This window comes from Anser brachyrhynchus (genome assembly GCF_964034855.1).
Source record: "Anser brachyrhynchus genome assembly, chromosome: 1".
Lineage (NCBI taxonomy): Eukaryota > Metazoa > Chordata > Aves > Anseriformes > Anatidae > Anser > Anser brachyrhynchus.
This window is the reverse complement of record NC_137694.1, coordinates 22,467,478-22,485,502: the sequence shown is the minus strand read 5'-3', so window position 1 is coordinate 22,485,502 and position 18,025 is coordinate 22,467,478. Positions and strand designations below refer to the sequence as shown.

Below are 18,025 nucleotides of genomic sequence, written 5' to 3'. Positions count from 1 at the left end.
AGAGGAAGGAGCAACTCCTCGTCCACCAGAAGAGAGGCTGGCCCATGTCTATCTAGCCTATTTCCACAGTCACTCCAATGGGAAATGCTAAAAACTGTCAAAGCACTGAAGGCACCAAGAAGCTCTGCAACATCCTCCCTTCCCCAGCTCTGGATTTGGCTGCATGTGTCCAAGGTCAGCTCTGATAGGGTGCAAATATGTGACTCTGAATCAGCCCAGAAAAACAGCTAAGCTGTGAGAATGAGCTGTGAGAAGTCTCATAGGGACCTCTGTCCCCCTTCTTCACTCAACAGATACCTTTCAGCACAGGCCCTTGTCCTTGGTCCCTGCCTGAGCTATCCTGCTGGCCTTCTAGCTTGCTGACCATGACCTTGCATTGCTGAACCTGACTTCCTGGCTGATTTTAGACTTCATCACTATGGATTTGTCTGGACTGCTGGCTGAACCTCATTACATGGCCAGACCTTTTTTGTTCTCATTTGGGTGAGGCTGTGTTACCCGTACATGTAACCACTGTCTTTCTCACCTTGCTGCCCCCTCAGCTTCTGTCTCAGCTTCCCCTGTGAAGCAGCCCATTCTTGATGCTCTCTGACAAAACCAACTCTCAAAATGATGAGCCAGCAACTTCAGCTGGGAACAATCTGTCCTGAGATCCACAGAGAACTGTTTGAGTGGGTAGTTACTGGTAGCTAGCACATTCCTTCTGTGCTTGCCTCTGAAGGTCTTCTGCAAATTTGTTTTCAGAAAGACCACCTCCAAGTTCTGAAAGCTTAATAAACAACTCTTTTGCACAATCCTCATTGCATCAAGCACCAGAGGAGCATAAAGCAAAATGTAACCTCCTTAAGGAAATCGAGGAATAAGAGATTCACTTCCAAATAGTAAATTTCTTGAACAAGTGCTTCCAGTTTGCAAAGTGTCTCTGACAGGTCTAAAACCATCAGAAGGTGAAATTTAAGCTGTCCAACTTTGGACCTTAATGTTTCAGGCCCATTAAGGGCAGGAAAAAAAAAAAAAAAAGGGAAAAAAAAAAGAAAAAAAAAGAAACTGCTAGGTTATGTCTCATGGATATTCACAAAAGGACAGAGAAGAATTCAAGGCAATCCATTTGGCCAACAGAAAGACTATAGATCAAGGTCATTTTTTGTGGTGCTCTCCTTCCTTTCTTCTTATGAGAACATTTAGATAAAAGGATACCATGACTATCAATCAGATTATGCTACCCACCAGATCATCAGATGGGACTATTGACCTGTATGTTTTATGTTGTAAAATCAATAAAAGAAAGAAAGAAAAAAAAAAAAAAGAAAAAAGAAAAAAAGAATAAGAAAGAATAAAAAAGAAAAATAGCAGCATAAAAATCCAAACTGCTGAGCATAGTATTTCTCAAGTTATCTTTGTTTGTATATTCCCATTGAGTGATATAATATACTTCTCACAATTTCACCACAGATTAAAATTTCACTGGATAACAATGTTCTCAAAAAATATGTAGTCCTGACATTTAGGAACTTCAGAGTAGATATTAAAACAATACTGAACTTCAAATTACAGGTTCAACTTCCTGAATAGAACTACTAGACATAAAAATGGATGAATCACATTCATCCTGGATATAATGGAAATAGGCATTTTTGCAAAGGTCCTGATCCTCAGCTGTGGAGCAGTTGGGGCTGCATCAGCTGAGAATCTCAGACCATGTCTTTGGTCTGAGTACAACCCAAACTGGATTATACTTCTACATTTCTGGTGAAGGACCTTTCCATTGTCCATGGTTAGTGCCACCAAACCAGGGCCTTATCCAGAAGCCTTTACTCAGGCAAAGATAACAGAGCTACTTCTGGGAGGAAGGCGTAAAAACAGACATCAGATGCAGGTCCAATATGAGACATTAAAGGGTATCATTTGTCATTTTTTACATTATTAAGAATATTTGTGCAGGATCTATAATTAAAACTAAAAGAGATATCTCCTCCTTTTGCCAGCAGCTGTGTTACATCAATTAAATGGGTAAATAAGATCTTTCCCCAGAGGGGATATCACATGACCCTCTATTGATTAAGACTGCAGTAGAACGTTATTTGCAATCTTATTGCATAATGGAAATCAGGAGGTAGCTGTCATGGTTTCAGAAGACAAATTGCTGGTATCTTAGACAATTCATAGGCCTCTTTCCTTCTTGCTGCTCTTAATTCACAGTTAAAGCATGTCTTACGAGCCTTAGATTCTTAAATCAGCCTACTACACTGTGTGCAACTCAAATCTGGGTGTAAACATTAGTCTTTGTGGTCCTGCATTATGATGGATATTAAAGTGACCATTCTACCTATCATTACCTCAGAACCATGCATTATTTAACAGGGTAACAAAACTTTAAAAAAAAATAATGCAGATGTGAAATTAAAAATAGATACCTCCTGCAGCATGCATGATTATTCCTGAGAAGGACAAGCCTTCCCCACCAGACACAGCTCTAGAGGTGATCCCTATATAGGATATTTTTAAGACTTGGTTCAATTTTGTATACTTGATTTTCATAAGGAAAGCATACAGATGGAGCAAGTCCACTAGTCTCAAACATGTGCAGTAACTGCAGCCAGGCATCAGTTTTGAGACTGTAATGAACACCTGACCACAACCCAGCAGACATCTTGCTCCTCCACTGAACTGTAAATCCATCATTATGCCCTTTGTGGAAGAACCGGAGGGAAGGATAGACATCTACCTTTAAATGACTGAAACATTCCTTGCCAGTTTGACAAACCTTCAAACAAGATAATCAAGACAATTCAAACTTTCAGTCACAGAGAACAACAGCAACACTTTTCAAAATCATTAACAGCATTATTTAACGTTACCAGAATCATCTCCACTGAAGTCAAAGAAACAGTTTTCAGTGGCTGTGAAGTTGTAGGACATTAGGCAAGATTTCTGAATGGAAGGAATCAGTCTGAATAACAGTGGGCAGTAGGACAAAATAGATTCACTGAAAAGGTTAGCCATTCTGTGCACAGAAAAAAAAAGTGCTCAGTTTACCATAATCTATTTAACACTGCCCAAAATTAAAAATCAAATGTTTGCTGCCTGATCCGATGATTGATTAGAATGTGTTCGTCTTCCCATCTAAGTTAACAAGTTTAAAAGTGACAGGTTTACTTTCCCATCATTTATAAGAGCAGAGTTTAATAAAGTACATGGAAGGAAATGAACAGTATACCAGTAGAACTGTTGTCCAAAAGTAATCTCTCACAAAGTTATATCAAAGTCTGGAAAAAATTACCACCTTGTGAAAAATATGGGGGAGGTTAAGATTTCAAGGGAATCAAAGATATTTCTGTACACTGCATTTGGCTAGACATGCACATCATTAGCACTGGATTATTACTGGCATATCTTCCTATTTAGGGAAATTATTTGTTCTTTCTACAAATGGATTTGTGTTTAAACCTCATATTTCATTCTCCTAGAAATCTGCAAAATAAATCTCAATCTGATCTTGATGAGCATAAACAATCAATGTCGAGGAAATATGAGTAGTAAATAAACAAAAACACAAGTCAATAAAGAACTAAAATCTGCTCTGGTTGCTTAGAACTTTAAAGAAGCATTTGGCACTTTAAATTAGGGTCTGAAATCATTGCTTTTTCTTTCCTTTTTATTTTTTCTTTTTTGCTTAGAAAGGACAAACCGGTCTTTTCAGATTTCAGTCCCTTTGTTTTCTGAAAGTAAGGCAACACAATCACCTCATTTATTTCCTTTTGCTTACAATTCAAAAGAAAAATAGAAAATGTTCCTTACCTTAAAAAGTCTTAAAATATTTGCGACCATAATGGACACAGAACTTGCTGCAGCACCTATCACACCTGATATCTTGTCTGGCTTAGTGAAAATAGGTGGGTCGCCATTAGCACACTTCACATCTGAACCATCTTTTTCTATCAACGCTTGCACAAATGTTAACGATTGCTCCAATGCATAAGTGTCCCTGGAACACGTATCAAGGATCCGGACACCTAAGGTGATATTGGCAAGAAGATCAGGGTCTTTATTAATCTGATCAATTGCATACAGCATTGCCTCTAGTCTGTGGATCCCTTTTTCCTTCTTGAGCTCCCCACAAGGCACCCCTCTATCCCCTTTTGCATGGACAGGGAACAGTCCTCCCAAGATGATGTCCCCATCCAATCGGATGGAGTGGGCATATTCCTGGCCATGAGTTCTTTGCATCAGGGTGAGCATCCAGTAGAATTTGGCTGTTAACAGGAAGAAACAATGGCAGGAAACTAATCGTTTTCCTTCGTATACCATTTTCTCTGAAGATGTTGTTGCTAGCCAGTATCCAGATTTTCTTCTTGCTAAAGGATGAGGTTGACCATTTGAAACTGCAGTTTCTGGAGGCTACCATCAGTGCCCAGTAAGTAATATAGAACCATATGGAAGGTAGAAAAAGGATCTCAGCAGAAGTACATAAAACGTGTTTTACAAAAGATGTCCACTGATGTCACGGGTTGATCAGCTTTTCAGAGAGGTGGTTTCCAACTGCTTCTAACTGATGATAAAGAGTAGGGTAGTATCTCTGGTCCTGATTCTATGAGGAGGTCAGTAACTCATGTCCTTCTATTTTGCACTGCAGCTGAGGTACTTCTGGAAAAAATAAAAAAATAAAAAAAAAAAAACAGTAAGAATTATCATTTAGTTCAGCAGTTTTATACCTGTCACACAGTGTATTTATTTTTGAATATGAGTTACTTTGGCGAGGTTTTACTTTTGATGTTCTGTAAGGGAGTAATTCTTGGCCTTCTGTGAATTTGAACACCTGGCTGCACCGTACTACAAGCCGAGAAATTGATGATACCAGCAGAGCAAAAGCCAAGTCAGGGCAACTACGCTTAGCTTGATGTTCGGAGCCTGACGAGTAATTCCTATTTACCTTTGCATTGCATGACATCCAAAAACATATTTATTCCGTAACATATTGTATTTTCTGTTTTGCTGTATCATTCTGTTGCAGCCCACAGAAGTGCAATAGCTCCTAACACTTGCACTCGCTGAGAGGTTCCGCTTGCGACAATGGAGTAATCAGGGCTCCTGAATTTAAGTACGCTCTTCAGCCGCTGCAGTCCAAGCATGTTCATTTGGATATTAAACTGATTACTTCTCCAGTGGAATTCACTATTTTCTGGGTTCACTATATATATAAAATACCCTCCCAATCATTTCAAAAGCTAAATTACTTTTATGAAAAGGTAGCTGGTTTCTTAAGCAAAAAAAAAGCACAATGTATTCTGCTAGGAAAAGAGCTGAATATCCAGTATTCCTTTTCTCACATTTTACATGATCTGAGGTCCAACATTAACAGGGTATCTATTATCTGCTTGCATTTGGACCACAAAAACCAAGAATGATGTTCTGCCCCCACTGACATCTGGAAAAGTCCCACTGATTTTAATGAGACCAGGATTTCATCCTACATTTCTAAGTACGTGACTGACACTGTTATAAAAATCAGTTATAAAAATTACCACCACTTCAATTCTCAAGTGAGTGGCATTTGTTTATTTCAATATTTAACAAAATTACAAATGCCTGAATACATTTTTTGATCTCTGAGGAGCCAAAGAGAGAGAATTAATTTCACCTAATATTAAATGGGCATGCTTTGGGCAGCCACATCTGAGGCAGTCTCTCTGGACACCTGTTACAGACTATAGAGAGCAGAGGACACTCTATGGTGAAAATCACCCAGCCTTTTTTAAAAGAAAAAAAAATGTAATGTATGAAGAAATTAATCACACTGAACAGTCTACTCTGTAGATATGTACTTTGTACCAGGTGATCTGACTGGTTCCTACCAAAATATCAAATTGGAAGAGAATTGATCCACTTATACCATATTTCAAAGACATTTTAAATTATTTTCCACAAGATGTTTAAATATTTTTAGGTATCAAATCTCAAAATGTGTTCTGAGAAGGCTTGAAACTGATCATCATCTTTAATTTATTTTATTATGGTTGTGTTTGTTTTTTTTTTTTTTCCCAAGTGATAGTACTAAGCTCGTAAAAGTAGAGAAGAGTTTTAAAATAGTGTCTATTTGAAAAGCTGAGAAAAATATTCACAATGGAAATTCTTCTATTTAATGAGAAGTTATCTCACAGTGATCTGGTAACAGAGCAATGACTTGAAAATGAAACGTTTAATTGGTGTGAATAAAATCATCGCAATTTGGAACAGCAGAGTATAAGACTTTCAGTACCTCTTATTATTTAGTTTTGCTTGAATTTGGCTCAAGGTTGAATCTAAATGAAAAAGAAAAAAAAAAATCTGTGCTTTTTCATTTGATAATCCCATCATTCTCCATCAGCTCTTTTTGGGCACATAGTTTACAAATCTGTCCAGGCTTCAGCCTCGGGAGCCAAACTCAGCATCAGTAACAAATAGAGGAACTTGAGGAACATCACTGCTTCCCACAAGCTGATCTGGTCCCATGGGATGCTGCCTAAGGACAGAATATGACCTGCACCACAGAGGAAAGATCACATGAAGTATTAACTAGCCACAAGTGGCTGTTGGCTTCATTGCCACAGTAGATAAACACAGCCAGGGGTTTCAAAACAGCAGCAAGTGAAAGTTGCAGCTGCACCTAAATCAGACGCAATTTCCTTTCTGGTTCCACAGTGAGCACCCAACTCTTCAGACTCTGTGGGTCTGTGCAGTCCCGCCAAGGAGCGATCCCTTGAGGCAACACAAGATGACTGATCTTATTTAACACTGTACGGTGAACAAGAACACACCACTGAGAAAGTGAAAATGTTCATGAAGGAAAAAATGTTGCTTTTTCTCTCACTCAGTCTCAGGTCAATCTCTTACAGCCAAAGAATGCCCCGAAATTAAAGCAACTGTCAGTTTTCATAAAAACCAACAGTGATGAATTCAACTATTGCAATCCCAATGCCAACAACACTGGAGAAGCTAAAGTGAGCACAGCACCTTGACTCCAATACATTATCTGGAAATGAATGAAATTTAAATGAATTGATAATAAGCATTTTTTTCAACATCGCAGTCTGCATAAGCATTAATTGTTCAGCCTCAGCTTGCCTGTTTTTCTGAAAAAAAAATGCATGTTTCTTTGCTGCAAGTGTCCACAGCTTGTCTGTCTATAAAACAGAAATAAAAATTTTAAATGTTCTTTTTAAAAATTTAAGACCTTTTAGTCTTCTTTTTTTATGTTACCTAAGAAATAAAAGCTTTTATTACACTGCCTAATTTATTCATGCCACACTGTTTTTCACATATTGATTAACGTCAACTTTTACAGAATGTTATAAGCCTGTGTAGCTAAGTAGAAAGCATGTCAGCTAAATGAATTCCATTTTTATCAATGAATTTTAGTGGAAAAGCAAGGGCTGCTAGGCTATAAAGTCTGAATGAGTTTGCCTCATGTTCAGAGATTTTATTTGAAGTAAAATTCTGTCCTTTTCAGATTGACCATAAAAGTTTGAATTAATGCAAATATATTCACAATTTACCAGGTTCCCCTCTGTAGTAGTTACTGTTCACTGGAAACATGAGTTCAGAGAAGAAATTCACACATTTCCTCAGCACAGTTCAAGAGTAAGTGCAGCACAAAGCCTCTCCCCAGTCACCTTGAAATATATGCCTCTCTTGGTTTTAATTCATTAAAAATATCTGGTACTATCAGAACATATTGCTATTTTTAAAGTCAGCATTTCAGCACAGACCTCCACTCCTTCTGCTAGAATGTATATTTATTTTTAAACCGAAGGAGGTGGGGTACTGCAAGACGGGAACGTGGAAACTTCTGCTTGTGGTGTCTGGTTCTGCAATTACTTCCTTCGTGAAACATGCAGCATTTTGAGACATTTGGTACACAAGGCTGGGCGCCCCAGTGCCTTGATGCCAGAGCAAGTACACCAGCACGTGCTGGGAGCCATCACTCCTCCACCCCCAGACTCACAGCAAGGAGGTGGGCTCCTTGCAGGTCTTCACGTTCAAGAACAGACCTAAAAAGTGAGCTGAAAATGACAGATACGTAAAGAAATAAATATAGGCAGGGTTTTTATTTTGGTAACAAGACCCCTGAAAGGGCGATCTTCAGTTAGCACTGGAGTTGTGGTTGAAATCACATTTCATATCACCTGGAAAGGTTGTTTTAAAAAAATCTCTCAATTACAGACAGCCACAGGAGCAAGGAGTATTCTCTGCATCTTAAGCAGGAAAATATGTCCACTGAACTTCATGGAACATTTTTAAATTGGCGTTGCCAGCCAGACACACGTGAACCTTCACTGAGGGACCCAAACAAAACATACAAACAAAAAAAATCTATTCAGTGGTGGGAAAAATATTTATGAAAAAGTATTTACAATTTTGTTTGAGGCCAAAAAATATATTTGTCATTACATTTGAAGCACAGCTGGCATGTTACTAAAATGAAATGAAATTGATCTTCTGTAAATGAGAAAAGGGGGAGTTTTAGCAAGAAGACCCATTTCTACACCCACAAACCAGTCAGATGTCCAGTCAATGCAAAACTGATCTGGTTTTACCGAATGAAAGCAAAAGAACAGCATCTTCCATTCTGACGTTCAACGAGAAAAATAAATGCAAATATGTTATTATTCTGGCTCCCTACTACTGATGCTAGTTCTGAAGTATCAGATAAAAATTGCCTGGCTAACATTCCTTTTAGTGTTCATAAAAGTTGCCTCTTTCTCTTGCAAGGCATTCGGCAATGAACAAATAGCTGAATTTCAACACAGAGCGGGTAAAGAGTTGCCACCTGCATACAGTAACCTGACACATATAGAAGATTAATGGGGTTTGCTGACAACAGAAGGGATTTCGGAAAACCTTATGCCTTGACACCGCAACTCCTAACTTGCAGGAGAATTCTTCACTGATGTAAGTAGTCTTATCTACCTCAGCTCTTCTGCAATGATTTGCTGTGCCTCTGCCACAGAGGTAACCTTTACACAATAATCAGGACTTCAAGGCAAGTCACCCCCAGCATCTTGTTTACGGGAATGATTTCTTCCCAGAGCACCATGAGAGAAATGTCTCCACTCACTCTGATCGGCCTCTTTTCAAATACCCCAGAGCCCCCATCTTCTTCTGCCTGCAAATATCCATCCTTCAAACAAGCTCCCCTGCTAAAGCAGCACAGGTCCTTCTGCCAGGGCGAGACTAATAGGAGCATCCAATTTTTTTGGAAAGGAAACAGCATCAAATATTTTCCTCTGCCCTTGCCTGGTCTCACAGCTGAATAAACCCCATCAATATTAACACCTTCAGAGTTGCTTTCACCTCCGCTCTGCCAAGCGATCATCAAGGAGATCCTCCTAGGCACCCTGCAAGAGCTTCCTCTGCTGGTTTTCTTCCCATTTTACCCTCTTCCCACCAGCCCCCAGCTCCCCAGAGCAGGCTCCGGGGGCTCTGCCCGGTGCCCCTGGAGAGGCTCTACCCGGAGAAGCGGCAGCATCCCGGGGCACCCCATAGCCCCCCTTTTCCCCCCCGGGCTCCCCTTGCCCGCTACGCCGCCCTTCCTGGCGGGGTGGGGGCAGGCAGCAGCAGCCCCCGGCCACGCACCCGCTTTCCGTGCGGCTCCTCCGTGCTCTCCCGGCTGCCCTTCGGCTCCCGGCACCCCGGGGGCGAAGGGACCCGGGACCCGGGGCGGGCCCGCCGGGCTTGGGGCAGGAGGGGGGGCACCGGGAGCACCCCCGGGGCTGGCCGAGCCTCCTCTCCCTTAGCATCGCCCATCACCGCGGCGTTTCTCCCTTGAAGGGAGCCCCCTATTGTTCTCCGCTTTACTTAGCCGAGCTATCTGTTTATTTATTTAATTTTTTTTTTTTTTTATTCCCCCTCCCTACCCCAGCTGGCGTCTGTCGTTGAGGGATTCCGGCACAGCCTCGCCGCTGCTCCCCCCGGGGCCTCGCTGCCCGCAGACTTGCAAATAATAATAATTAAAAAATAAATAAATAAATAAATAATAATAATAATAAAATCAAAACCAACCGTGGCCTTTTAGTTAGAGCCGCCGGTGATTCCTTCCTCTCCTTGCATCAACCGGGCAGCTTCAATGCGCCTGTGTTCCCCTCAGTGAATCCCTAAAGTCTCTTCATGAATCCCCGGTCAGGAGCTTGCCAACTCCGACGTGCCACCGCCGGCTTTGCATGCACTTCAGATCACCGATCGATTTTGATCAGTTGAGTTGGGGGAAGGGGGGGGGGGGGGGGGGGTCTGGCTATGGGTTTTGTTGTGGTTGTTTGGGGTTTTACCCGTGCCGTGCATGCACCTGCCGGGTCCCCGCAACAAGCACATGCCGGCACTGGGGATGCCGCTCCCCGCCAGGGGACACCACGGACCCCTCGCCGCGGGACCGGTGCCGCTTCTCTCCCCCTTCCCCGGGCTGGGGGGGACCCCAGAGCCCGGCCGAGTTTCCCCTTCCCCTCCCCACCCCAAGGGAGCTCGGAGCCGAGCGAGAAGTTGGAGCCCCCCGGTGCCCCCGGCTGGAGAACCCCGATCAAGCCGGGGGGGGAATAGCGGGGAACCCCCAGCCCCCTCCCCGCGGGGGTGGGAGAGGACCCGCTTAAGGAGGCAGGGGGGAGATGCCGCTCTTGGGAGCACCCCCATCCTCCCTCCTTGCTCGCTGCTATGACGGCGCCGTGCCCGGGATCTCTTTCGGTAGAGCTGATAGGGGGAGGCTATCGACAATAAAAATGATAAATAATTAAAAGACACAAAAATAATAATAATAATAATGCGACACAAAAGCCCCCGGCGCCAGAAAGCAGGCGGAGTGGATTGCCTTGCCCCAAAACATTAAGTGAGGCAAAACTTGCATTATTCGTGGACTCCGCTCGCCTTAAAATAAGACCTGAAGGAGACACACACCCCGCACACACACACAAATACCTTGCTGGAAAAGAGTTGCATATCCGTGTTACTGTAGAGGTCACTGGAATTAATACTGGGCGCCGATCGGGAACAGCATGAGGTAATTTCGGTACAACCCTCGTCTCAAATAGCTTCTCCCCGTAGCGTCAGCTTCATGTGCGGCTCAGCCTGGGACAGGCAGCCAGGAGAGCGATTTCAGTGGTGCTGCACAACACTCGCGATCAGCCAAGCCGAACCCACTCCACCGTCTCCTTCCTTATTCCTCCTCCCATTCCTTTAAAAAAAAAAAACTTTTTGGGACCGGCGGCTCAGCCCCCGTGACGATCTCCACCCTCCGCCGCCGCTCAGTTGCAGCGGCAGACCCACGCCGTGCCGAGCCGGGTAAAAGAGAACGCCCCCCGACCCCCGCCCCGCCGCGGCACGGCTCGGCTCGGCACGGCTCGGCACGGTTTGGCACGGCTCGGCACGGCTCGGTACGGCTCGGCACGGCTCGGCACGGCTCGGCACGGTTCAGCACAGCTTGGCGCGGCTCGGCTCGGCACGCCGCTGCCCCCTCTCACCGCGGCTCCTGCGGGGCAGTGCAGAGCGCGGTGGGGTGGGCTCGGCACGGCTCGGCACGGCTCGGCGCCGCACTTGTAGCTGTTCTCGGTGCTGAAGGCAGCGGCTCTCCCCGGCCCGGCTTGGAACATCTCCCACCCCAACCCCGGCTCGACGAGGGCTGCGGCTCCGGGTCCCCCGCATCCCTCGAGTACCTGGGGTCGCCCCCCCACCCCACCCCCGGTATCCTCGGACTTTGCACGAGGGGTTCCCGAGCAATTTTCGGAAGGGGGCTGTCAACAGGAGGGGGGGCTTCCCAACACGCCCCCCAACCCACCCCCCCCACCCCGGGGTGCGGTTTCTCCGCACCTTTCGCCCCATCCCCGGTTTCTCACGGGGCTGCCCCTTTCCCCCCCGGACACCGGGCAGGACTCGGTACCACGGGGCCGGGGCCACCCCGCGGGACGTGGGAGCGCTTTGCCGGGTCGCTCTGGAAGTTTGCAGCCCCCACCCCCCCAAAAAAAAATAAAAAATCCCGCAGGCTCCGTGGGCGCGGGGTCGCTCCGCCCGCGGCCGCTCCCGGCCCGCAGCGCCCGGCGCAGCCTCGGTGCGAAGGTTCCACCTCGAGGGCAGCGCCCGCAACTGCAGCCGCACGGCGCGGCTCGGCTCGACTCGGCGCCGGGATGCTGCAAGGGGAAAAGACTCCACGCTCGGCGGTCTGTCAGAGCAGGGTGGCTTAGCAAGCTGCTGACAGCGAGCCGGTCGTTTCCAGCTTCCCGTTCCACGCTAGTCCGAAGTGCTTTCCTTATTAAAGCATGTTTTCCTTTGCTTTGCCCCAAGCTGTCTTGCTTACTTGGAACATCAGTGATGGGAAAAGGAAGAATCCCAACTGCGCTCTGCTATATCCATCCAGCACTGCGATGATTGCCTTTGTTATATGGTTCTGCCTGAATTTATGCAGTAAAAGTCTTGCCCCAGGCAAGCCACGGGACTCTGACAATATCCGATGAGTCTTTCAAGCCTGTAACTTCTCTTTTGGAGGAGATCTTTCACTATTGGTCAATGACACTGGGAAACTGGCCAGGTCTCACACAGAATTTATTAACTCATGTTTGCATTTGCTTTTTTTCTTTAGATCTTCCATGAAAGTAGACAGACAAGCTGTGATTTCGATTACTCTATTATAGAAGTCTGAAATATAGTCACATGGGTTAAACTCCAATGTTGAGCCATAAGCAAAAGTCTTAGAGATCCTTCTTAACCCCCATCAGGAAAAGAAGCCACACAAGAACTATCTATACTGTAGGGTAGACTCCAGCAGCTTCAAAGAAAGTTCATCAAAACTAAGGCATGTTCTGCTTGAGCCTTTGTGTAAATCTTGCATCTGGAGATGCAGGCTCAGGTCAAAAGACTAGGATAAGGCAACCTCCGCTGTGTTTCTGGCCTGAACACTGGCCTGGATGTGATCTATTGCCTCTCCTTATCTCTCCCAGACACATCTTTTCCAGAGCACAATTTTGGGCACATAGGGACTATATCTTATTCTGTATGTTTACAGTGAGTAGCATAAAGACTCTTAGGCAGGAGTATGATAAATAAATCCATAACCAAAGAGATGCATGCTGTGTTTTGACTAAATACAAGCAGAGAAGATAAATATTTGGGGGCGGGCAGGAAGGAGGGAAGGAAAGAATGAGAAGCTTTGTAAGAAAATGGTCACATTTCCTGAGGATATATGGCACAAAAGAGAGGCAATATACATCCATCATTCCTTGAGTAGGATCCCTTTGATTCAAGCCCAATGGCAGCTAATGGCAGCTTGTACGGCGTACTTATGTGAGGACTGGTGCCATCTTCTACCTGCACAACTAACTCAGGCTGGAAGAAAACCAGTTCTGGACACCAAGCTATCACAAAGGAGCTCTTAAATGACCTTTATTTGAGTGAGAAGGCCTGATTCTTGGAGGAAGCATCTTACATGTTAGGTCACGGGCATGGATTAAAGGCAGTACTAAAATGTCAGGACCACTGAGACATGGCCTGAGAGACTTCAGTTTGAATTACTGTGTAGAATAAATGCTTGCTGTAAATATCTCTTCAAAGCTAAGCAAGAACAAATGCACCAGTCCTTCTCTGTGCCTCCCTTTCTCTAACAGAAAAGACATTGTACTGACCTGTATCCAAGCAGTGATTTTGGTTGAGCAATTCATGTTGGAACAGCATCACTCCCTAACTGCACTCACAGATTTTAATGACATTCAGATGGGGCTGATTTTTGTAACTTTGAAATAGTGTGAAGTAAGGCACTCTGAGTTCTAGGGCTGGGTTTTTGTGTGTCGTATTTTTTTTCCTATCCAAGTGACAGAAATGCAGCTTTTGGAGTTATTCAAACACAGGAATGAAACCTACTGAGGCAATAAAACCACTTGAATAATCATTTTTAGGCAAAGGTATGCTGATTAATAGCCATTAGGGAATACAGAGCCACAAAGCCAGCGATTTCCTCTTAAGTGATGGTGGATGCTGGATTCTGAGTTGTAAGATGTTTTGGAATATGGGTATTGGAATTTTTCAAGAAAACATAATCACTAAAAGAAGAACTTGACATACATGTCTTCTGTGCATTTCTCTAAGGCTAATATTTCTTCACAAAATGTATTACATGGTGAAAAAATAAAAGTGAGAGAAAAGGCATTTCATGGTAGTAACTATGACAAAAAAGTGTTATCTGGAGGCCAAAGAAAGCGTGCAATCATCTGTAAAATAGAACACACCTTTGGAAGGCCCAAATTGTGACTTATTTTAAAATAAAATTTTCAGCAGCGAGCAAAGGATGTCAAAGCTTAAACTATAAAAAAAGAAGATAGCCATCACATAGGAAAGCTTGCACTCTTTCCAGGGAAGATATTTTCAGAATCTGAATATTTTTAGTATCTAATTTCCAAATGTGTCTAACGAACTCCAATGTGCTGGAAGATGTAGCAGTTGGAAACCATCACTCTGCCAGAAGGAGCAGCACCAGCACACCGTGCTGTAGATGGGGTGCGAATCGCTATGCGGAGGGGGCAGCAGGAACCCGATGTTCTGCAGGGAGGGCATGCCAGGGGGACTATGGCAGGCAGGGGCAGTGTCCTGGAGGAGAGATGGACTCCCACGGCAGCCAAATGACAGAGCAGAGCAGGTCTGGTGGCAGAAATCGGGGCCAGCACAGCCCGATGATTGCCGGAGCAGGCCGCAGCGGTGAGGCAGGCCTGAGGTCAAGCTGGGAAGTCAAGCTGGAGGATCAGGGTCTTTATCAGAGGTTTATGGTAAAGCATATGTCTGCAGCAGCTCGGGAAAGGGCAAAGAATAGGGGGCCGAGCTTAATAAAGCCCCCAGGTGATGCTGGGGAGCCCCTTGCAGCCTTCTCACAAAGCCCCCTCCTCAGCAGCCTGATCCAAGGGCACGTCCCAGCAGGCCTTGAGCACAGGCAGCCAAACCCACAGGAGATGGCAGGGCTCTTGGCCCTGACGTATATCCTTGTCGTAGTCTGTGTCATCTGCTCTTTTATCGCCCATTTCTGCATTGAGCTAGAGGATCACAGTGACACATCTGTCCTGAAGACTGACATAAAACTTGATAAATTTTCTTAAAGCACAACGATGTGATTGAAATCTGAAGGAGACTCATGCAGAAGCTAGAGGTGTTGGACCCATACTAAATTTAAGTGAAGGATATAGTGTATTTATGAATCAACTGCCGTGTTTCCAAAATACAAGTGGATGATGAGCCTGCAAAATCTTCTCCCACGCAAGTCAGAACACTGAAGTCAGCAGAGACAGTTGTGAAGCAATGTAATATTTGCTAAAGAGAAGAGAGACTCAGTCCTAATTAACTAAAAATTACAACACCCACAGAGGGAGTTATGCATTGTTATACCTTTGTAATGGGGACAGTCTCCACTAGCATGTCCTCTAAGATAATGACTGTGTGGTTTTATGTCTATACTTAATAAAGCGTCTATATAGGTACTAAGTTCTGCAGCTTCTAAAAACTTAGTCTTTCATTTTGTCCTTCCACTAATGGAAAAATAAAACCATGTTCATTCTAGACCACTTTACTAAAAATGATAAAAAGCTATTGTGATTACTTCACCAGCCTTTGAAATCCTGATATCTTTGAGGTGAGGTACAAAAAGGTTTATAAATCAGGAGGTAAAGCCACATTACCTCTTCAACATGTGAGCCATAACTTTCCCTCTTAAATGACAACAGATGGACATAGCTATTTTACATGAAAAAAATCTTTGCATTTCTGTAACCTTCCAAAGAAGTTATTTGCATAAATGTCATTTGCCAAACGACAAGTGGAGCTGATCATGCTCTGCCTTGTTCCAGCCACTTTGTAGGCTGTTGGCAAAATCCTCTGAGGTTAGCAGTGCATGGAAATAGCTAATCTTCAGGTCCGGTGTTGCCATCATTTTTGTGGACAGCAGAATTCTTCAGAAGACCGTTTTCTAAACTAAGTGCATGAAATGACCTGCAAACTCCCTAGATGAAAAACGTACTCAAGGCTTGATATAAGGATAACTCTTTTCTACTTTTAATACCGCCTATTAGACAGGAAGAAAATAAACCATTAATCCATCGTCTGGAGTTCAAGGCATTGCATTGCAAAGCCAAACATTTCTTTTCATGGCTTGTTGCGGAAGCAATAGAATTGCAGAACTAGGAGTCATCAAAATTGTGAACAAAGACTCACTTGAAGTAACAAAATACTTTGCTTAAATGTGAATTCAAGTTTAAATGTTATGAGACTGTCAAACAGTGTTGCCTAGGGGGAGCATTTCGAAAAGGCTCTGAGAATTCACCTAAAACCATATTGCCCATATAACGTCCATAGGGGCTGCTGATACATGTTCAGCCTCACATTTGGCCTGTAGTTATTCTCTGAATGGATATGTAAACTCACACGAATGATGTTAAGTAGATTATGGTGTCACTTCACATGCCTAGACTTCTAACCTCCAAGTGAACAGGTGAACATGCAGTACTAACTGAAACCATTCTTTATAATAATGTCAATATATTGTTGGTTCTTATATTGAAGACATTAAAAATGAAGGTGAACTTTCTTTCTTAGAGGGACAAAATATGCAGGTCTTTAGGGCAGATTCTCAAACATTTAAAATGTAAACTCTACTTTAAATATTCCTCTAGGCTCTCTGTGTAAATGCAAAATATGGAAATGGAAAGAAGTAGCTACTTTCCAGGCAGTGAGTCATCTGATATTACCATAGATGTCTAAATAGAACATCTAAATCATGACTGAGAAGTGTGTTTTTCTCTCTACAGACTATAAAAAGAGTCTAGACAACTGGTTCAGATGTAAATGTCTGCATTGTAGATGATCAGAGTGAGGTGAGGTATATCCACCACTGGAGCACGGGACAATGCAGAGAGTAAAGACAACAACAAAGACAACAGGTCAGGCTCAGGTTCTGAGGACACACACCACCAGGCTGTGACTAGCTTACTGTTCATTATGTCTGTTCTGCTCGTAAGTAATACTCCAGTAGTAATGATTATCTTCTTCTCCCCTTTCTTTCCTCACAGTAAGTTGCTGACAAATATTTTAAATGGTCTTAAAAAGCAGATCAACTGTGCACCAAGTATTCAAAAGTGAAAAGGCCTCAGAAAAAAAAAATGTATTTATTAAGGTTACATATTTAGATGGAGTCATCCTGCAACTTATTCCTAAATAAATAAATAGCAAATAATCAGTATGAAATTAAGCAAACATTTTAATTCATTGCCTGTAAGAACAGAAATGGTCATGGTTGGGGTTTTTCCTGCTCAACTTTCATATGAACAAAATGTAATTGAGCTGCAGCTCAAGATATGCATATGATGACTTTTTACATCCATATGGCACTATGTGGGGGAGTTCACATTAACATTTCAGCTTGGATCATGAGCACACTTTTGAAGTAAACCTCCCAGTTGTCCCCACTTCCTATATGCTTTGGTTAATGTAGCAGAGCAGTCTTGGACTCATGGGCTAGATTATTCTCAGGGGAAACTAGCCTAGAATTTGCTCTCCAGGAATGCACCAAAAGCACTACAACCGCTAACAGACCAAACTGGAGCTAGTCTGAAGTGATCATATAGTGTGGACATCACCTCATCAGCAACAGCTGTTTTGCTCTATAGACCAGTGCTGCCCCACACGGCTTGTTAAGACAGACATAGCCCGTGCTGGATCGAGATTACAGTCTTGAACACTGTCCCTGCATTCCCCTGAGCACCAGAGCTGTAGGACTAGACTGGAGTTCTAAGATAGATAGATCATGTAACTAATTAAAGGCTAACATGAACCATGGCATGTTTCACAAAGAATTTCACACCTTGTTCAATGGTTACTAAAACTCACCAGCTGTAAATAATGTACATGGTTCTATCTTATATGTGTAAAGTGAAGACCGAGCTCTTTTAATACAGTGGAGAATCAGAAAACGTAGTCTGCTGTGGGTTTTGTGCTACTGAAGTAATAGAAACTCCCTATCAGTGCTATTGGGAAGATTAACTGT

At 43.5% G+C, this 18,025-nt stretch overlaps 1 protein-coding gene across 7 annotated transcripts in view; it reads right to left on the bottom strand.

The window, feature by feature from the left end:
* The window catches only part of GRM8 (glutamate metabotropic receptor 8), a 347,580-nt gene extending 335,860 nt beyond the window's left edge, over positions 1 to 11,720 (bottom strand). For 2 of the 7 annotated variants that reach the window (XM_080575724.1, XM_080575729.1), the window contains exons 1-2: positions 10,939 to 11,719; positions 3,799 to 4,644 (exon numbers count right to left, since the gene is read on the bottom strand). In XM_080575724.1, the coding sequence (XP_080431850.1) occupies positions 3,799 to 4,308 (510 nt within the window). In that variant the 5' untranslated portion in view covers positions 4,309 to 4,644; positions 10,939 to 11,719. Of the gene's footprint in view, positions 1 to 3,798; positions 4,645 to 9,612; positions 10,018 to 10,038; positions 10,184 to 10,938 lie in introns of those variants that run through there. The other 5 variants (XM_080575723.1, XM_080575728.1, XM_080575725.1 and 2 more) reach the window with 5 other exon arrangements.
* Between the last annotated feature and the right edge of the window lie 6,305 nt (positions 11,721 to 18,025).